The sequence below is a fragment of the Symphalangus syndactylus genome, chromosome 4, assembly GCF_028878055.3.
Source record: "Symphalangus syndactylus isolate Jambi chromosome 4, NHGRI_mSymSyn1-v2.1_pri, whole genome shotgun sequence".
Classification (NCBI taxonomy): Eukaryota; Metazoa; Chordata; class Mammalia; order Primates; family Hylobatidae; genus Symphalangus; species Symphalangus syndactylus.
Window position 1 is genome coordinate 17,936,787 of NC_072426.2, and position 22,723 is coordinate 17,959,509.

At 39.2% G+C, this 22,723-nt stretch overlaps 1 protein-coding gene across 2 annotated transcripts in view; it reads right to left on the bottom strand.

The window, feature by feature from the left end:
- SH3BGRL2 (SH3 domain binding glutamate rich protein like 2) overlaps positions 1-22,723 on the bottom strand; it is a 77,050-nt gene that overhangs the window by 51,933 nt on the left and 2,394 nt on the right. The window contains exon 1 of one of the 2 annotated variants that reach the window (XM_063637850.1): positions 1,566-1,634. The exons of the other annotated variant lie outside the window; for it this stretch is intronic. Within the exon in view, the coding sequence (XP_063493920.1) occupies positions 1,566-1,619 (54 nt within the window). The 5' untranslated portion in view covers positions 1,620-1,634. Of the gene's footprint in view, positions 1-1,565; positions 1,635-22,723 lie in introns of those variants that run through there. 2 annotated transcript variants of the gene reach the window in all.

Sequence of the window (22,723 nt, forward strand, 5' to 3'; positions counted from 1 at the left end):
TTTCTTCTAGCTAGATTTCCTCTAAACCACTTTACATGGAAAAGCTAAAATGAATTTCTTTAAAAAACATAAATTAGATGGTTTCACTCCTATGCTTTAAAAACCTTTCAGTAACTTCTCATTATCCTTAAGATGAAGAAAAAAGTCCATACCCAGGCCCAGGCAGTGATAAGAAGTGCCCAACTCTCCAACTCCCTGCTCCCTCCCACTCCCTCTGCAGGTGGCTCTCTACCCTTGGGTGAATCTGGGTCACCTGGAGGGCTTGTTAAAGCACAGATTATGGAAGAGTGAATAGGCCCCAGAGTTTCAGATTCAGGAAGATTGGAATGGGGCTCAAGAATCTGCATTTCATATCTTTAAACAATGGAACATTATCCGGTCATAAAAATGAAGTACTGATACATGTACAACATGGATGAACTTTGAGATCATGCTAAGAGAAAGAAGTCAGTCATAAAGGATCACATATCATATGACTCCATTTGTATGAGATGTCTAGAATAGGTGACCCTGTAGACAGAAAGCAGATCGGTAGTAGCCTTGGGCTGGAGTGAGAAAGGTGGGGGACTTGGGGACCCATTGCTAAAGGGGTGTGAGATTTCTTTGTGGGGTAATAAAAATGTTCTTAAATTGTGGTGATAGCTGACAATTCTGCAAATATCCTGAAAGCCACTGAATTGTATAGTTTAAATGATATGCTAATCATATCTCAATAGTGCTGTTTTTAAAAAAACTGAATTTACAAATATAACAAGTTCCCAAGTAATGCTTAAGCTTAAGGGGCCACTGCTCTACACTAACCCTATGCAGTCTCCCTTCATCTGCTCAATTGTACCCATGGTACAAAAGTGGTTTAGGGGAACCACTAACCTTCCTGTATCAAAACTTCCCATAAGGTAGTCAGCAGCCCATGAAACCTCTTTCCAGCTTCACCTAGCTAACTCATATGCTCCCTCTTAGGCCCTCAGCTTTAAGGTCACCCTCTCAAGTAAATCTTCCCTGACAAAAGCACCCAGGTATTGCACTACTGCATTCTAGACTGGGTGGCAAAGTGAGACCACATCTCCGAATCCCCCACAAAAAAAAAAAACAAGCAGGTTAGGTAAGATTTTTGCTTGTAAACATTTTCACTGTGTCATTAATTCCCCCTTTATAAGATTAATTACACTTTTAATGAATTAAGTAATAGGTTACTTAAAGTATACCTTCCTGCTAGGATGTAAACCAGGTCAGACAAGGAAAAATTGCCACAGTGTTCTCAGACAGATTCCCGGGGCAAGCCATAATAGAATCAGATATCTGCACCAGAGAGGAATAAAAGTAAAAGGGATCAAACCTTAACACCACCCCCCTCAAGCACGTACATGACACTTCCAATCCCACCTCCTCTTTTGTCCTTTTGTCCAGGTTTGCATCAAGTTCTCTAAGAGGAAGACAAAGAAACATCTATCAAAACATTTCTCCTAGACCTCTTGAAGCTTGTAGGGAGAGTAAAAGAATAATATAGCCAAGAACAACAACCAAGATGAAGCATAAATTTATTCGGTGGGTTTAATTCAGCTCACCTTTGGCTTAGCAAGCCCAACAAAACCGTGATCAAGATGGAACAACAACAGCATATCAAGTTAGGGGGTTCACCATCAGTGTTTATCTGTAAAGGAGTAGAAACTATGAGAAAAGAAAACAGAACAGGGACTAAAACAGCATTTGTAAAATTCAAAACAAAGATTCTGAACTCTGAGCTACAATGCACATATTGTCAAACAAAATCCCACACAAATTCCATCCATTTGTTCACTGGAAAGGACTGGAAAATTCACTTGATCTTTAGCAAAAATAAATCACAGTGTGGTAATGCCACACCAAATATTCTTACCTTTCCTTCTCAAAACTTCAGTGAATACAATCGTATTTCATAAATAAATGAATAAAATAGGATTGTAAGCCACAGTACTTCACATCAGCTGTGTTAAAACAAGTGGCAATTGATTTGGAGTAATTTTAAGATTTGGAGTATTAATGAAAAAAATTATTTCTTCTTTCATTCACTACAGCAAGTTATAAAAGTGTTCACAAATTCTCTACCTTGTGCTTCCACACCCTGACACTATGACAACGCAACTGTTCTCACCAAGAGATGGAGTTTACTTCTCCATCCCTTGAATCTTGATGGATTAGAAAGACTGATATAAACAGAATCCTGAAAAGTACTTGGGGCTCTCCTTCTTACCACTATTAGAAACTTGAGACCACCACCGAGTGAAGAAGCTTGAGCTAGCCAGCTGGACAATGCGACATACATGGCTCAGTCACCCGGGCCAACAGCCAGACCATTCTCCACCCCAAAACCTGCTGCTGCCATCTCTGGGGTGCTTTCCAAATCTTTGTCGGTTTCCTGTGTTTATGCCCACTCTTTCTTAAGCTCCTTTCAATTACTCTTTTCCATACCCCATCTCTTTCCTCATTTCACTGCTAATTCAGGCAAAAGACCCACTAACTTCACTATGAAAACAGTGCCAAGGGCACAGGCCTTTCTCTATTCACAGAAAATGTAAATGAACCAAAATGTACTCTCCTTTATTTCTTTAAAGGACAGCTATAAATATTGCCAAATAATCACAAAAGTTACTTCATGCCAGACATTAGGCTGTTCACAAATCCCAACTGCCAGGACATACATAATGTGACAATAAGTTCTAAAATATATAAATTACAGCTTCAAATAATTATGGTTCCAGGGTAAGCAACTAGAAAGGTTCCTAAGTGGAGATAATCAAATGATTTAAAGACTGAAACCACAGAGACAGACAAAATGATATTAATATGAATCACATGTGAAAGGGAACACACCCAATTTTATGTTAAGGTGAAACCAGCAGTTTGCTTCTTTTATTAGTAATGTGGATTGATTTTTTCTCAGAGTAACTCGTTGTCTTTTTTGCTTGAAATTTTTGATCTTGTCCTGAAGACTAGCTGCTGCTATAACAATGCTAACCTAAAGATATAGGAGTCTCTGACAAAATGACCTTCGTGTTAAGGGGAAATGCTGTTTATCTACTCAGCCATGCATCTGTGATGTTCATAGCCTTGTTTCAGTTATAATAGTTGTGTTGTTTTTTTCTTAATTGATTTTGTTAATAATACCTTAACACAGGGTAGGGAGAGGTGGCACAGTGTATTGCATTATATACATTTATCATTGATTTACCTAATGTTACATTGTAGATTAAACACTATTAAGTGTTAATACTTGAAAAGGAGCACTTATACCATAAGTCTTAGGAAATAATGTTTGTAATAAACTTAACTATGTTACATATCAGCAGGCAAAAATATAGAATGTTACATAGTGTTATATGATGTGATTATAGTTCCTGATTTAAAAAAAAAAAACTTCTAAAAGTCACCCCCAACCCAAAATATCCACTGGGACCCCCTCTTTACTGCTAGGTCCATTCTCCTCTGCATGGAGGTTTTCCAGGCATTGATTCGTCCTGAAAATATTTATTGAGTACCAGCCTAAGATGTCAGGCACCGTGAGAGATCTCAGCAATCACTCTGACTCCATGCTCCATCTGGGCCACACCTAGCCTACCTTATGTCCTACTGTACACCTGAAATCCAATCTGGTCACAGCCTCTCTCAAAGTCTCAGTGGCCAAGGACCAGTTTGCTGTCATTCTTATACTAATGTTCCAATCTGTTGCAGAATGATACTTTTATAAAATGAGAAACTAATTTCTAGAAAAATTAAATAACAAAGATAAGCTATAAACCTGAAGTTTTCATTACTATAGTTGATAAAATTACTCAGTAAAGTCACCATAAAAGTTTCTAAATGATTACCCTCAATTGCAGTACTTACACTGGTAACACAGTTAAGTTCATGGACCACACCTTGAGTAGCCCTGCTGCAGACACACTTCTGAGTCTTCACTTTAAAGGTTCCTCTCCACTAAAATCTCCTCCATATTGTCCATACTTCCTATCCAAGGTCTATTTATTCTTCACAACTCAGCCTCAAATCCACACTGCACTCAACTAAGCCTACCCAGTGGTTCTTAATTGGAGGTGATTTTGCTCTCCTGGGGGACATTTGGCAATGTCTGAAGACATTTTTGGTGGTCACAGCTGAGGGAATTTGGGAGAAGGATACTACTGGCACCTATAAGTAGAAGCCAGGGATGCTGCTAAAACATCCTAAAATGCACAGAACAGCCCTCACAATAATGAATTATCTAGCCCAAAATGCCAGCAATGCCAAGGCTGGGAAACCCTGATTTACGCTAACTACTGCCCTCCAGAATCATCTCCTTCACCAAACTCCCATTTACACCCACGGTCACCACAAACTAGCATTTAATAATACACAGCCTTGCACTGTTTAATAACAGTTGCATGTGTCTGTGCCTCTTTCCCTGACAACCATCAACCTCTCTGCAGGATGAAGACAATGTGCACATCACATCTGCACCCCCATGGGTCTCAGTCGGGTAGCTTCAGAGGGGCTGCTTATACCCAGCAGCTGATTTATTCCCCTGTTTGATGTAATGCAAGTGGCTCTAACTGCTTTCTCCATCAACATGTGTATAACAATCTACTTTTAGTCTGCATTAAAAAAAAAAAAAAACCTTAGTACTTAGTGATGTAAAGCCTTAATAAAACGTTAGCAGAACCATGGAATGAAAGATGAAGGTGGTTGGATTTTACTGTTTTTACATTTCCTGTCAAGATTGTTTGTTTATTTTCTAAAGAAAAAAGTCAGCCAAGCATAAAATATGAATTTACAATGCCACTATTTGATGAGATTCTCTCTGAAAATTATATACAACTCTTCATACACGTGCCTCCTGTTAATTAGAGGATACTTTGTAGAAGAGCAGCTACAGCAAAAATTGCTGTAATAGTCAAAATCCTCGGCAGTAAGAAGGAAATCCTGCTGAGGATAGTATTTTCCATAGACAAGAACTGCAGGACACCAGCCAAAGGCCATGCCTTTATCAATGTGCGTAGAAGCCACTCTGCAACACAATGTGTTTTGTAATATGTTGTTCTCATTTCTGTATCAGTCAGTCCTCAGTTGTGTGAAAAGTTATCCTAACAGATTATCTAAAAAATACTTCTATTTACATTTGAAAAATAATAAAGAACAGGATGATTTCAAGAATTACATTTTAATAATTATAAAATTATATATTTACATAATTATATATTTATACATTATATATTTTTATACATTTATATAATTATTTATACTTATATAATTAGTTCACATTTCCATAGTAGGCATAAATTGATATACTTAAGGGAAGGTCTGGATGCCCTCACCTGCTGATAATTTGGATATTTGTCTTTCAAATCCCACGCTGAAATTTGATTGTCAATATTGGAAGTGGGGTCTGGCAGGAAGTTTTTGAGTCATGGGGGCAGATCCCTCAAGGATGTCTTGATGCCATTCTGACCAGAGTGCATGAGTTCTCACTCTTGTCTCCCCCTTGAGAACTGACTGTTAAGAAGAGCCTGACACCTTCCTCCCTTCTCTCTCTCACGTCCTTCCTCTCTCCATATGATGCCCGGCACGAATAGACGCTTTCTGAAACCCTCACCAGAAGCAGATGCTGGTGCCATGTTTCTTGTACAACCTGCAGAACTGTGAGACAAATAAACCTCTTTTTTTATAAATTACCCAGCCTCAGGTATTCCTTTATAGCAACCAAATGGACTAAGACACCTACGTTCTATGGACTCACCTTCTGTCTTGAGTTGGTCATCTCATCAGTGCTTTCCTCCCTCCTTGGGCTACTGAGTAATGTTAGCTTCCCTGTCTACTGAAAACTCCAACTATCTAACTTTGGCTGGAGACTCAATGCTATTTCTGTCCTACATAACTGCCACTAGGAACTTTCGTATCTTTCTGAAATCTCTACAGGCACTTGCCCTTCCCTCAGATGATCCTAATTCCCGCATTCCAAATAGAAGAATGTCCAACTTGGAGTATGCTTCCAAATTCTGGTCTCTCCACCTCAAATTTCTCTATTATCTTCAGCCATATAATTCTCCATTCCATCTTGACTCCAAAGAAAAAGTGAAGAAATTAACAAAGGAGAATTGGGTAACTGTGTGTGTGTGTGTGTGTGTGTGTGAGAGAGAGAGAGACAGAGAGTACATAAGAACTAGCATTAAAAATAACAAACCAAAACCCTTTAAAAAGGTCAAGAGGTTCACTCAGATGTTTACAAGGACTTTCAATGTGCTAGACACTTCCCGAGGAACTAGAGAAACACAGGTGACAAAACAAAGCCTCTAATTTGATGCAGTGCAAAGTCTAAAGGGAAGAGACAGAGCTTGCTTACAAGTAACTTCAATTTGAAATTGGCATTAACAGAGGCATGCCTATAGAGCCAGTGCAATCAAAGAGAAAAGTGCATGGGGGCTAAAATGCTACACCTATGTGTAGACAAAGAAGAGAAGCACAGCAGCAGAAACATAAAAAGGAGAAACACAAAAAGAACAGCTCCTAGGATGATGGGAAAAGAAAGTCTGTAAGTATTATAACAAAAGGTAAAAAGAAGAGATGATGAAAGGCAAAAAAGGAGCTGCAAATGTGGGGGCCAGAGTTAGGAGCAAATAACCTACTTTCTCCTGGGATTGGAAATTAAGGTTTTCTGTATACTTGAAGCTCACCCTGCCAAACACAAATTTACTATTATATTTTATTTTAAACTACTTCTATTTAGAAATCTTTCTAAAATATACCACATGTTTCTGCATTGTAAAGCAGAGACATCAAACCAAAATATGCCAAACCTGATTTAATCTGTTCTAGACTAAGAATCTTCATGATGATCCATTTTTGTACTTTGATGTGGTGTGCTGACATTTCCAGAGTCCATTCAAATGTAAAAGTCTGCTGTTTCACTCTATGCCAAACACAGTCTAAAACTATGCTTCTGGAAATCTCCAATTCTGCCTTAAGAAGGGAGATGTCACTTCTCAGAGCTTCCCATTATGACTTCCCTCACTTGGGCTTTGAGGACTTCTGCCTGTTTCATTAACAGTCCTCTGGGTGAGGTGGTCCTACAGGGTGGCCCTCTGCCATGAAGAATGCAGAATGAAGAGCTAATCACCTCTCAGTGGCTTTTCTGCTTCCTTCCAGGTCTCCTGCTTCATTCTACATGGTTCTAGAATTCTGGTATCAAAATAGAATTCTACAATAAAATTATCTTTACTAACATAGATTCTTCCTGCCACTTATTTAAGAGCAGTAAAATAAATCATGTCCCTCACAGCCTTTATGTTTTCCAATGTAGTCTTCTAGCTACACTCTAATCCCGTTCCTCTTTGACATGGTCATAAACTCTTGATTAGCTTTATTCTGATACAGAAAATACAGAAACAGTGTTTCTTTTGCATTCATTCAATAAAATACTATGTGCCAAGTGCTCTAAAAGGAAACGTGGGGGAATTAAAAGATAAACAGAACAGGTCCCAAACCATGAAGAACTAGGAACTCAAAGAACCTTGACTGCATTGAGGCCAGGAGAAAACATTCCACAATCTACAGCATGGAGGGAGGTGGAAGAAAAAGTCTCTCAGTTTGGAGGGCAAAGGTGGAAGGGAGAGGAAAGGATAGCCTTCATCAGGAAATAGCAATGCCACTGGCTTTGAAGAAATGAGGCAATCTTACTAGACACAATGCAAAGTGAGCACAATAAGGCAAAGGAAATCGCATGAGAAAGGGATAGGAAATTGAGAGAAAAGGCCAAAAGCAGCACATATATGTAATATACATAAAATATATAATATATATAAGTCAAATATTATACATATATATATGCCAAAAGAATAGAGAGAGAAAATGCTGCAAAGGTAAGTCAGAATCAGATCACATAGGGCCCAAAATGCCAGACCAAAAAGGCCTTGAAGCTGTAAGCTCTGAAAGGTCAGTGAAGTTTTTCTAGGTTTCTGAACCTAACACAAGATTTAATCTTGTTAACAAGATGATTTTTTTCCCTTTAATGGAAAAAGAACTCAAAGGTGAATTATTAATCATTTCATTCGCGTTAATTATCTCTTAGAACCAGGCTTGCTATTAAAACACTGCTGTGGAATTAACTACAGTGTAGCCACTTGTCTTGCTCTCACACTACAGGAAATACATACAAATGGAAAAAAGGGGTCATTAAGTCTAAAACAAAGGGCAGCGTGGATATACAAATCAAATTCATTTATTCGACAAAAAAGAACAGGGAGAGCGACATCTGTTCCAATTCACAATAAATACAAAATATTTAGGTCTTTTAACTTTCCACTGGCATCTTTTAAATAAGTAAAATTTTTTAGAATCTTAAAAACAGCCACCTTCCCAACTCAAGATTTGCTATTTTTCTATCTGGCTCTGATGACTTTCTTTGCCTTCATCCAAATAGATACACCTGCCCTCCTGATTTACCTACAGGATGAGTACATTTAGGATTATATTCCATATGAGCCTGTGTTGTCCCAGTTTTCTATGTTCATCTTTGCTCCCCAAGATTAAGAGTTGTTTGGGGGAAAGGATCATGCCATATACTCATTCTGCATCCTGAACATGGCTGAACACTGGACAATAAAAGATATTCATAAATACACAGGAGTTGATTAACCCAATTAGTTTCCAAAATATATATTCCCTAAAGACTCAATTCTGTTATTCATATGGTCTGTGCAAGGAACAGAAGAAAAATCTGAAATCCAGAGCTAGAAGAGATTTAAAAAAAAAGATACCCACAACCACTTCTTAAAAAAAAATCAACATTATTAGTCATTAGGAAAACGCAAATCAAAACCACACTGAGATACCACTGCATTGTCTAAAAGTGCTACAATGAAAAAGACAAATAATCACAAATATAGGAGAGGATGCAGAGAAACTGGAACCTGCATACATTGCTAGTGGGAATGTAAAATGAAATGGCCACTTTGGAAAACAGTTTGGCAGTTCTTCAAAAACACAAAATATAGCATTATCATACAAACCACCAATTCCACTCCTAGGTATATGCCCAAGAGAACTGAAAACATACGTTCATACAAAAACTTATACACAAACGTTCAGAGTGGCATTATTCATCATAGCCAAAAAGTAGAAGCAACCCAAATATCCATCAACTGATAAATGGATAAACAAACTCTGGTATATTCATACCACAGAATATTATTCAGCCATAAAAGGAAATGAAGTGCTAATACATTCTACAACATGAATGAACCTTAAAAACATTATGCCAAGTGAAAGAAGCCAGACATCAAAGGTTTCATTTATGATTCTATTTACATGAAATGTCCAGAAGAGGCAAATCCATTGAGTCAGAAAGCAGAATAGTGCTTGCCAGGAGCTAGAGGGAGGTGGGAATGGGGAGTGACTACTAACAGGCATGAATAGGGGTGATAAAATATTCTGGAATTAGATTATTGCACAACATAGTAAACATACACACACAAAAAAACACACTGGGACATACAATTTTTAAAAGTTAATTTTATGGCATGTGAATTATATCTCAATTACGAAACAACAATAACAACACAACAAAAAACCTGAAGCCCAGAGAAGCCAAGTTTCTTGTCCAAAGACATAAAGCTGATTAACTGGCAACGCCAGAACCAGATTCCAAGTCTCCCAACTTCCAATGCAGTATTCTAGCTCCACAATACACTGTTCAAGAAGTATTAGGACAATGGATCCTGAGCTTGGAAGCAATGTAGACTTGAACTAGTCGTTAACAGGTCATCCCTTATCAGAAGAGGAAGATGAATTAAATGATCTCTTCAGTTCCTTCCAGTTTTAAAGCAATCTGAGTCCTCTCAGATTGAGACCATTTCCTCTCTGATACTATAGAGTGGTGGTTCTCAACCAGGGGCGATTTTGTCCCCTAGGGGACATTTGAGAATGTCTGGAGACATTTTTGGTTGTTGCAACCAGGAGGAAGGGTGCTACTAGCACCCAGTGGGTAGAAATAAGGCAAACTGCTCTATATCTACGATATATAAGACAACTCCCAACAACAAAGAGTTGTCCAGCCCAAAATGTCAATAATACCACTGATGACAAACCCTGGTTTAGGGTATGATCAACTATTTTCAAGCTTTTCAAGGCAGTTCCACCCTAGAGTTAATAACCTCAGAGTAGCAGTTTTGAGATTATGGAGTGACTAGAGGCTGACACCATGCTAGCACCAAGCACATAGTAAATAGACAGGTACTTTTTAACCCCACAGTAGTCAACCTCTCCAAAGAATCAAATATTCAAATGCCAACAGAAGTCAGACAGTTAATAATGTGAAATAATGAAGCCAGCAAACAACTAATAATCATTTAAAACTATTATTTCCTTCCTTTAACACACACACACAAACTTGCTGGCTCCCATTCTTCTCGAAACATATATATAGCCTTCTCGATATAATCTTATGGTTTCCCACTTTTGATAGACATAGATGCCAAGAAATACTTTCTAATATAAGATAAAAGAATATACAAGCTCAGTAACAAATGGCTCAGAGTTGGGAAAATGGTGAGAATGATGAGGGGCTGTGTAGACACCAAGGATACAGGCCCTAAGGCAAGGGGGCATCACTACTCAGTTCCAGTGGATCCATGCCAAGATGCCATGATGCCACAATGGAGTGAGGTGCCAGGATCAAGTAATCTTCAGATGTCTTAAGAAGAATGGGAAATCCAGGTTGTGTTTGTGTCTAAGAAAGATATCTCCCAGTATTTAAAATATTTGCTCAAAAGAATTTAAAGTGGTATGTTAACTCAAAAGAGGGTGTTTCAGACTTGCAACCAGATTTTGACTTCCAGCCTACACTAACCTTAATAAACAATGACAGTTTGGGGTGTTCCTAAGGCTATGTTCCATCTAACTCAGGACCTTTTTTTTTTTTTTTTTTTTTTTTTGAGACAGACTCTCACTCTGTCACCCAGGCTGGAGTGCGGTGGCGCGATCTCGGCTCACCGCAACCTACTCCGTCTCCTGGGTTCAAGCAATTCTTCTACCTCAGCCTCCTGAGTAGCTGGGATTACAGGAGCCCGCTGGCACACCCAGCTGATTTTTGCATTTTTAGTAGAGACAGGATTTCACCACTTTGGCCAGGCTGGTCTCCAACTCCTGACCTCAGGTGATCGGCCCGTCTCGGCCTCCCAAAGTGCTGGGACTATAGGGGTGAGCCACCGCGCCCGGCCAACTCAGGACCTATTATCTGATTATTTGAACATTATTTTTTCCTTAATTAAATCTTTATAGCTCATTTAAAGTTGAAAAAAAATCAGAAAATTATTGCCAACTTAAATTTAAATGACACTCAATAATAATAATGGCTGCTATTTCATTAAGCTTCAACAACTTTACAAGTAGATTTTCTGAGATCCAGAGAAGTAAAAAGGCGTGTTCAGCCACCCTGCCCATTAGAGTATCAGATCTATAATTCAAATCCAGGTCTTTCTGCCCGCAGAGTCTACATTTTCTACTCATCACTGCCCTTGCATCACACAAATTTCTTCTATCTACCAAGCTTATGAGGCTCTCTCAATAACTTACATATAAATAATCTAATATTAGAGAGATGGTTGACAATAAACAAAGCACAATGATCTTGGAGCAATTAAACTGGACAGATGAAGAGTGTAAACAGCAGCTTCATTGACCACTCCTGCAGACCTCCTCCCTACCTGTGTATGTTGACTGAATCTTTCCCTTTACAGATGGAGGCTGTCTACACTCCCCCAGACCCTCAATTCCCTCCCTTCCACCAGGCCCTTCTGGCCTCCTACTTTCTACGCCCTCTCTTGCATTCAACTCCCTCAGTAGGCTGCAATATATTGATAAACTTCTTCCACTCACAAGAACACTTTTGTGCAGAGCATACAACAGGGCATAATCAGCCCATAGAGAACATTTCTCCTAGTAACCTAGGGTTCAAGACATAAAGGATGAGGGCGCACACCTCCACAGCAACCATTTGTCCCCATGGATCTGTTGCTCAAAAGGCCCCAATATATTAAATATCTCTGCCTATGACCCCATCTCTGGGTTACAGCCATCCTGGCCAACCTTTCTTTCCCCGTATTACCTATTGCCCTCCCATCCAATCTTGCTCCCTCCAGTTCAACCCATCAAGTTGGTTTTATTCAACTTTATCACACACAGCAAGAGAACCACATTCGAAGGAAATCATACATTTAGTTTCAGGACATCCAACAAAACATTAAACAGTCTCTTCGGAGCACTGCCTATTCTCGTTTCCTTTAACTTCTGAAGTCTTCCTCTGGGACATGGCCTATAGGAAGAAGATGGTACAGATCTGGCTATCTGAACCTTTTGGGTTCTATGACAAGGCAAGTTGTTTAAAGTTTGGGTTTCTTACTCTTCTGTGAGGAGGCAGGGTAACTACGAACAGCTACTATACCAAGTTACTTTAAAGAATACAAATAACAAACGCAAGCCCCCTAGCACTGCCTGCACATGTGAATGGTACTCATTATTATTATCACGAAATATTAGTTTTCAATTTTAAATCACACTCCTTTTAGCTTCCATCAGTCTCTGAAGAAGCAAAGCCATTGCTTTCACATGCTCTAAGGACATCATGCCTACAATTATCGGCTCAGCAGCTGAGTGGAGACCCCTGGAGCCACTCCTCAGGAGTCCTGCACAATTCCCTCTCTTTATACAGCTTGAGCTCAGACACTGTTATTCTAGCATGCTTGTTGCGATAGCACAACCCAGGTTCTCACCAGTCTCTTGGTCAGGGGCTCTTCTGGTAAGCAATGTGGGGCAATAAGAAAAGCACCAGGCGCAAAATCAGAAGAAACGGGTTTGACTCTAGGTTTTACCACTGAGCTGAATAATCCTAGACATGCTACTTAATTACCCTGTGTCTCAACACTATCATCTGTAAAATGAGTACAAGAAATCATAGTTTGTAGGACCATTGTAAAGATGAAATGACATAAAGTAAATATTGTACCACGTTGCTGCACACAGATAAAGAGTAATTGTTCAGCTGCCCTTTCAGTGTTCCAAGGCTCAGCACAATGGGTCCCCTCTTCCAGGTGTCTTTTTCCTTCTCCTGTCTCCCACATTTTTCCACAAAGCCCCCTTACTGCTTTTACCATCATCTACCTGCCCATCTGCCAGCCCAACTTATGTTTCACAGGTACTCAAAATTCACAGTGTTCAGATTCACAGTCAGGATTCTAGGAAATTCCATTCATCTTCATTAAACACAGAAATCCTGGCCCTTCACTGCCCCCAACCCCCACCAAATTTGGGGTGACAGACAAGGCATGATGTTTGCAGAGGATATCCATCAATTCAACTTGGTGTTTCATATGCCTTTTCCCTGTTACTCACAGACTCAACATATTCTATATCAGTTACAAGAATCTGAAAGACAGAGTCTCAATACATGAAGTCTAAGGCAGGGATGGCAAATAGGTGGCATAAGCCCTGATCCTCTCTCTGGTACCAGGGCAGGCATCAACAATCAATCGCACTGTTTTCCTGCTGATCCCAGTCAAGGCTCCAAAACCTCTCTCCCGGCTCTCCAGGCAGCTACTATCCAACAGTCAGAGTTGTCATTTGGGATGAAATCTATACATTATTCACCAATCCTTAAATCAAGCCAGGGCTCTAAAAAAACCACACACAGTATGTTTGGTGTCCCTTAGATACCAAAATCCTTGGATGCTCAAGTCCCTTATATCAAGTCGTATAGTATTTGCATATAACCTATGTAAAACATGGTATAATTTAAATCATCTGTAGATTATTTATAATATCTAAGACAATGTAAATGCTATGTAAATAGTTGTAATACTATATTATTTAGGGAATGAAGACTAGAAAAAGTCTGTACATGTTCAGTACAGATGCAACTGTCCACTTTTTTTCTTATTATTTTTGATCCACAGGTGGGTGAATCCACAAATATGGAACCCACAGATACCAAGGGCTGACTGTATTATGTATAGCAAAGAATAGTGACCATGTGCATAGTAGTAAGCACTTTATAGGGAGTGAAAATATGATCTGAATGGGTCATCCACAACATGCCATGTACCTATAAAATATCCAAACATTACAGCAGAACTCTAACTAAATAGTATGTTTGGTGAATGGCCTGCTCAAATTATAATGTTCTTATACGTTTAAGTAGAAAGCCCTTTACACTTAAATTTACTAAAATCTCTCCCAAAATTATACCTGTATGCATTCTCAGCCTAGTAAGTAGTATGTACTGTATATAATTTTTGGATTGTTAAAGAACTTACACAGTTCAAGGTCATCGTGATTTTTTTTTTACTGTTATTACTACTACTACTGAAGATGACTATGATACAGAAAAAGTAGGTAACATGCACTGAGTACTCAGTATGTCATGGCACTCAGCTAAATGCCTAATGCAAAATCATTCATTCATTCAAAGCTCATAAGAGCTTTTCTATGCATAAAATGCCATTCCTATCCCACTTTTACAAATGAAGAGGCTAAGGTTACTTGTCTAAGGTCATGCCTTTCATCAGTGGCAGAGCTAGGATTTGGACTCAGCCCCTGCCTTAACCATAACACTGTTCTCTAATGATAGATTCCCATAGTCAGGACAGAGAGGTAGGTGCATGGGTTGAACATAAACTGACTCCAGAATTAAAGAAATCAGCGCATATTCAACCCAGACATTTATTTTGGCTAGTAAGCAGTTTGTTTCTCATAAAAGAACAGTGAAATCTAAACTCCCATCAATGAAAGGCCCAGGCTTACTTATAAAGGTGGCCAATTCCCATTTGAAGAAACTGTGCTAATGAACATAATTATTAAAAGAGAACCAGCGAAAGATAAGCAGAGACTGTGATTTAAAACAAAACACACACACACACACACACACACACAAAGGGCAAGAGAGCGAACCACTGAGCTTTAATACACATGGGAATGTCATGAATGAAGAAGACCACACTCCCACGCCTTGTGGAACATGCAGAAGGAAAACAAGATAACTCAAAAGCTATGCTTATTGCTCTTTGGGTTTTTTGTTTTGTTTTGTTTTGTTTTTAATATTAGATCAGTATGTAGCAATAGCTGCTGACTTTAACTATATTTGCATTTACCAAATACCACTGAACTGACCTGTCAATCAAGTCACCTAATTGTGTGTCTCTTACTCTCAGTCCTCCACTCTTAAAGCCACTAGACTGAAGATGACAAAAAGTCATTTCAGATTTGAGCCATGACCCAGTAGGAAATGGCAAACACATCCTAAAGTAGTTAGAACCCCCTGCCCTCAGTCGCACCCCAACGTTCCCTGTCTGCTCCAAGAGCTGAGAAGCAATGCTGGCAGAGGGCCCGCCAAGACCCCACAGCAAAGCAAACACACCCTGCTGGATACCTTCCACTTCAGGGGTCAGCTCCAGGAAACAACCCCTTGGAGTTCTGCCAAATACTGAACCAGCTCAAAAAGAGTCAGATCCCCTTGGGAATAAGCTGTCAGTAGTAACAAAGGTGACCAACAAATTGTTCCCAAATTGTCCCAGAGGCTGTGCCAGCCTAAAAGTGCATAAGTTTGTAGGGAGGTGGGGCCCCATCCGCCTGGATGCTGGCATCTGAGTTCAGCTTTCCATCCCACCACAAAGCTGTCATGAGCCAGAAGGGAAACATTCAATTAAGTGCTTTTCCAAGCTTTATTTCTTTTTTAGAGTTAGAAAATAAAACCAATCAAATATAAAAGAGATAGCAATACTAACCCTTTAAATTACCACAGTCCAGTTCCTGAGAAACTAGCCAGTGCTGACAGATGAAGTCAGATAAGCCTATTAAGAGAGGGAGACAGAAGGGAAACTGCACTGCCTTCAATTGGGTTGTGCAGTTTCTAGCTGGTACAGGCTTCCAATCTCCAGCTCCTCCCCTCCTGCCCTACTCCTCCCAGCCACCCCAGTGCCCCCCAGAAACTAAGACATGGCACATATTCATCACTATCTAAAAAACACTAAACAGAAAGGCTCATTGATACGTTCTTAAGCTAAAACTAGAAGGAGGACCCTCAAAAGGCAACTGTATATAACCTGAAGTAGAAGAGTCCCCACAAAAGTTAACAAGCATTTGCCATTTCACAGAAGAAAGAAAATGTTCACTAAATTTTTAAGGCTAACCTCTTTTTTGCATCATGGATAAACAGTATAAAATAAAATTAATCACAGAAAAAATGAATACAGGAATGTGGCTTAAATAGAACTTAAATCTCTAACTCTCCAGCTAAAATAATACCCATTTAAAGGAATTCCTGCTGAAAAACTCCTGAAGCCTAAAAGTGTCTCCTGAGTTTAGAGCTTGGAGGGTGATTTTTTTAAAAACTGACATTTAGCAGGTGAAATAATAATTTCTAGACCCCATTTTAAAATACGTATTTCAAAATAAAGTATTTTTGTTGGTGGTGGCGATGGTTTTGGGGTTTGTTTGTTTGAGACAAGGTCTCACTTTGTCACCCAGGCTGGAGTGCAGTAGCGCAATCTCGGCTCACTGCAGGCTCGACCTCCCAAGGTTCGGGCACTCCTCCTGCCTCAGCCCCCCAAGTAACTGGGACTACAGGCGCATGCCACCATGCCCCGCTAATTTTTATATTTTTTGTAGAGATGGGGTTTTGCCATGTTGCCCAGGCTGGTCTCGAGCTCCTGAGTTCAAGAGATCTGCCTGCCTCAGCCTCCCAAAGTGCAAAGATTATAGGCATGAGCCACTGCACCTGGCACATAATAAAGTATTTTAAACTTCCATATATAATGATCAGTAAGTCATGCTAATTTCCACTTTAGAAAGTGAAATATTCACTATGAATCTAGATTTTTTCTATTCTGTCACCCATTTCTAATTTGATAGAAAAAAACACAATTCATTTAAGAACTTTTTATAAATCAAAGATGAAAAATAACTAAGGAAGAAATAGTTTAGTTAATATCTCACACTGCTTCCTGTTGCCTGCTGAGTTTTTCACCATCAATAGCTCTTTTCCTTTTCAATTTTTGATTTTTAAAAATTGAAAAACAGAAAAAAATCAATACACCATCTTACATGAGTCTTCCTGCAATGTGCAAACCACCTTGTTTTTCATATTATAAATATACGTCAAAATTTAGTTTCCTCAACTATCAACAGAGTGAAAAGACAACCTACAGAATGCAAGAAAAGGTGCAAACTATGTGTCAACAGAAGATTAATATTGAAAATATACAAGGAACCCAAGCAACAGCAAAAAAAAATAAATAATCCAATTAAAATTGGATAAGTGATCTAAATAGATAGCTCTCAAAAGAAGACATACAAATGGCCAACGAATAGATAAAAAAAAATCTTAACATCAGTAATCATCAGGAAAATGCAAATCAAAACGATAATGAAATTGCATCTCACCCCAGTTAGAAAGACTATTATCAAAAGGACCCTAAGTAACAAATGCGATGAGGATGCAGAGAAAGAGGAACTCATATACTGCTGGTGGGAAGCAGTATGTGAGTACAGCCATTATAGTGAACAGTATGGAAGTTTCTCAAAAAACTGCAAATGGAACTACCATTTGATCCAGCAATCCCACTACTGAGAATTTATCCAAAGGGAAGGAAATCAGTATATTAAAAAGGTATCTGCACTCCCATGTTTGTTGCAGCACTATTCACAATAGCCAAGACATGGAATCAATCTAAGTGTTGAACACACAAATGGATAATATGATATATATACACAATGGAATATTATTCAGCCATAAAAAGAATAAAATCCTGTACTTATTGCAACATGAATGCACCTGAGGACATTACATTAAGTGAAATAAGCCAGGGACAGAAAGATAAATACATGTTTTCAACTAGATAGGAGGAATAAGTTCTAGCATTCTATAGCATTGTAAGATATTTCCAGATAGCTAGGAGAGATTTTGAATGTTCCCAACACAAAGAAATAATATTTGAGGGGACTGATAAGCCAATTACCCTGATTTGATCACTATACATTATATATACAGAAATATCACTAGATACCCCATAAATATGTATAATTATGTGTCAGTTAAAAAAACTTCTAATTCTTCTATTTTCTTAATAAAAATAGTTTGTATGATGGGTAAAAGAATATTTGCAGAATTTGAAGTATCATTCCAGAATTTAAAGCTTATCTTAATGTTTCTTTCTAATAACATATAATTTTGAAACATTATCATATATGCTTTTCTTTGAATAACTGGGTCAATGAGAATTTCAGGGAAATAAAACACCACCAATCTCTCTGCACTCAAAGACATAGTTCTTAATCAACTTGATTTGTTTTCTTCTGTAATTGTAAGTGAAATACATTTTCTTTCTTTCCTTTTTTTTTTTTAGATGGAGTTTCACTCTTGTCACTCAGGCTGGAGTGCAATGGCACAATCTCGGCTCACTGCAATCTCCACTTCCTGGGTTCAAGTGATTCTCCTGCTTCAGCCTCCCAGGTAGCTGGAATTACAGGTGCCTGCCACCATACCAGGCTAATTTTTGTATTTTTAGTAGAGCTGGAGTTTCACTATATATTGGCCAGGCTGGTCTCGAACTCCTGACCTCGTGATCCACCTGCCTCAGCCTCCCAAAGTGCTGGGATTACAGGTATGAGCCACTGTGCCCAGCCACATTTTGATTTTCAAATAAATTATTTTATCTTGGCTAAAAAAAAATTAGTTTCTTCAAGTAGATTGAAATGCTTAAAGTATCCAAATACAAATGGGTAAACAGCTCCTAATTTCATAAAGGAGTCCATACCCTTGATTATATTTTTAAGTTTAAATGTTACTGAAGAATGGATTAAAAGCACATCAAATCTGGGAAATACTAAAATGTACTAGAAAAACTGAGGTTAGATCTTCACTTGAGATATTAATAAATCCCATTTTCTAGCAAAAGACCTCATACATAGACTATAGTTTCATATACTTCAATATCCCACTGCTGCCTTTAAGTGTCAAGAAATGTGGCCCAGTCTTTCCAATTAAATGAGAAAAACTCCATAAATTAGACTTTTTATTTCAATCCTCATGTTGCATGCTATTATAGGTTATGTCTCACCCAAAAGATACTGAGGTCCTAACCCCCAGAACCTATGAATGTGACCTTATTTGGAAATAGGATGTTTGCAGATAATCAAGGTAAGATGACATCAATAGGGTAGGCTCTACTAAGTATGGCTGTGTCCTTATAAAAACAGAACATTTGGGCACAAAGATACATGCATAGAGGAAGAATGCCATATGAATGTGAAGGCACCGATGAGGGTGATAGATCTACAAGCCAAAGAATGCCAAAGATCACCAGCAAACCACCAGAAACTAGGAGAAAGACATGGAAAGGACTCTCCCTCACAGCCCTCAGAAGGAAGCAACCCCATCAACTCCCTGATCTCAGGCTTCTGGCTTCCAGAATGTTGAGACAAATTTCTGTTATTTAAGCACCCCAGCTTTTGGTATTGTGTTAATGACAGCCCTAGAGAACTAATATACAAACTTCCTCACTCTGACCTTCCATCACCACCACATCCTCTCCTTGGGCCCCCAACTTACTCCTGTTTCTTCTGATCACTTGTATGCTCCCAACTCTTCTCTAACCTCACTCCATACCCTGCTCTGCCAATGTCCCTCAGCCCTGTTTCTGTTCACCGGGTACCACCTGCATTTTGGATAGGGCAGGTCTCTGTGCGGAGCTGTCCCACACACTGTAGGATGTGAAGTACCCCTGATACTCTCATTCCCCCAGGATGCTACAGAGCCCACAGGGAGAACTTCTACTCTAGCAGCTCTAAAGCCACCTGCCCACCAGGGTTTGATTAAAGGTCCCCCCACCTACTGAGTATGATCTCAATCTGGTCAGCTTGCTGCAGTCTCTTCCTCTGGAAAATGGGAATAAATAATAATTACCCTGCCACGTGTCAGTGAGGATCCAATGAATTAAAGATCCTCAAGTGGCCAGTTATACTGTCATCCATGTTATTAGAGTAACTTAGGAATTAATACCCACTCTATTCTACATGATCACATCCTGACTTTAACTGCCTTAGAACTCTTTTCTGAGGTGTCCTTACACAGGGAAGCCTCACTGAATACATTCACGGGGATGTAACACCTTACCTGGTAATTTTGTGTATAAATTAGTTATAAATCGCCCAAAGCAGTAGGTATGCACTTTTTACAATTGCAAACAGCAAGACAACTCTGAGCATGGTTTCCATGTGTTCCCCTTCCACACCCACCCTCACTTGAACTCCTATCCATGATTTCCAACTTTACTTCCAATACCTTTCTATCTTTTGCTCCCAGTGATGGTTGCTCTCCAACGTCCAGGGATATACCGATGTCTAGCTCACTTCACCCTGCCCCTTGGAAACATCTCCCAAGCCAGCATCAGTCCTTCACTATCCTTGATTAAACAGTTTGCATCCCAAGTCTCTGGAGAGAGACAGCACTGATTTATGCCATGGGGGCAGAGTCCATGTCTGTTCTGACCATCACATACACCTAGCACCTAACATCACCTAACACAGAGCCTGGGTAAGTAAGTTTTCAGTGATTGTCTGATGAATACATGAATCATTCAATGCATGAATGAATGCATCCAGACATCAGGAATCTGGCTTCCTATGAAATCTCAGCTCTGCACTGACTGGACATAAATGGCTTCCGGGAAAGCCACTTAATCTCTATGCCTAAATTTCCTTTCCTAAGAAATTAGGTGGTTGGGCTTCACTAAAAATATCTTTAGGTTTCCGTCCAACTCTAACAGAGCCCAGGAACTTTAATGAGGAGTAAAAGATTTTATTTACTTTTTGAGAAATGTTAGTCAAGGCAAGCAGGAAGGTAAAGATTCTTCTGAAATCACACAACTAGGGCTCCCCCACTGCCAGGCAGCTCCATGTTCCCTGAGAAACAAAAGGCTCCAGGCAGCAGACAAGCTGCAGAAACTAAAGACATCTCTGAGATGCTAAGCACTACAGAGTTTGTCAGCACGGGCTTCTTTCCGTCTTCTTTCAGGAGTCTACCCTGTCCCACCCAAAGCTCCCCCTTTCCATCTTGAGCAGGATGGGCTCAAGAACTCTCTCCCAGGCTCCAAATCTAACCCAATTCCTCTCCCTGCCATCTGCCTAAGGCTCCCACATGCATATTTGATGATTTCTGGCACATTTCCTCTTTATCTGACATCCTGCAATGCATCTCTCTGCCTCCTATGTTATTTCTATCTCTGGAATAATATTCCTGCAAGAAGCATGTGTCCTCAGGCTGTACTTTACTACCTTTCCCAACTCATCTCCTACCTGTGAATTCCTTGGAGACACAGATCACACCCTCTATTCTCTAGCTTCCCACAAGACCAACGACAGAGCTGGGCAAGCAGCAGACTCTTAGAAAATACTTGTCGAATGAGTAAATGAAATAACTGACTGATGGAATCAATGAAATAATTGATGGATTTCAGTGTTTTTAAAGTAAAAAGTCATATTCACATATTTCCTGGACAAAGTTACTAAGACTTCCCCTTTCAGGAATACATCCAGAATAAATTAAATTTTAAAATGACATTTCTATGAATATACTGTTTTCTTAGAACTGAGAACAAAAATTTTCCCTACAATACAATGTGAATGAATAGCAACATGGTCAGTTGAGTAAGAAATCCGATTTTCAGGTATCTGTAGCATAACAATATGGCATTGCTTTTGTTTCCTAGTAAAAGCTGACTTCACCTGGAGCCAGGGAAGATAAAAGAGGAATCATCCCTTGGTGTTAGTTATTCCAAGTGCTGAAGCTGGAGAGCTTAGGGGAATCAGAAGAAAATAGGATGATTTTCTCTAAATAGATTGTTTAAATCTACTGATGATCGAAGCGGAGCAGCTTTTTGGAAATCCTGGGACTTACTTGGCTAAGTCTAATTCTGGTCACATCCCTTCCCTGCGGTTTAATAAACTTCAGCTAAAACCAAACTGACTGAAGAATCAAATTATTTGTTCTCCCATGCACTTGCTGGTCACAGTTGGGTACCAAATGAATCACTATCAACAGTCAACCCAACACTGCTGGAGGGAACACATCATGGCTATGCCACTAAAGCTTAATATAGCTTAATGCTACTGGCCCCATTAGCCTCGCCAGCCCAAGAATTGACCTAAATACCCTCATTGGTTCTTAGAAATCATTATTCTTACATATGAACATAACCTTAACATCACTAAAAGTATGGACATTACAGATAAACTGTGTACTGATATAGGAGATAAAACTACAATTGGGGAGACTCAATGAATAACTGTGTATTAATATAAGATATAATTGAGGAGACTCAACAAACAAGGATTTTCTAAAACCTGAAAAGACTGGATCTTCAAACAGCAGAACATTAAAATAGATAATTAGTGTTTATAGTCTGTAAGCATGTGGTAACTGCGTATGTCTTCTAACTCAAAAGAAACCATGTCAGAACACATGCTACGAGGCAGGGCATTGAGGGGATCTGGGCCTTCACAGTAAAATGTCCAAGGAAAGAAATTCACCTTGAGACTAATAGGTAGGTATATTGTTCAAGCAAAAGAAGCTGTTACAAGGATTCATCCACATTTACTCACCTGGTGACGTCAAAATACTTTAAAGCTAGAGTGCAATTCTGATTTACCCATGAAAATCCTTCATTCT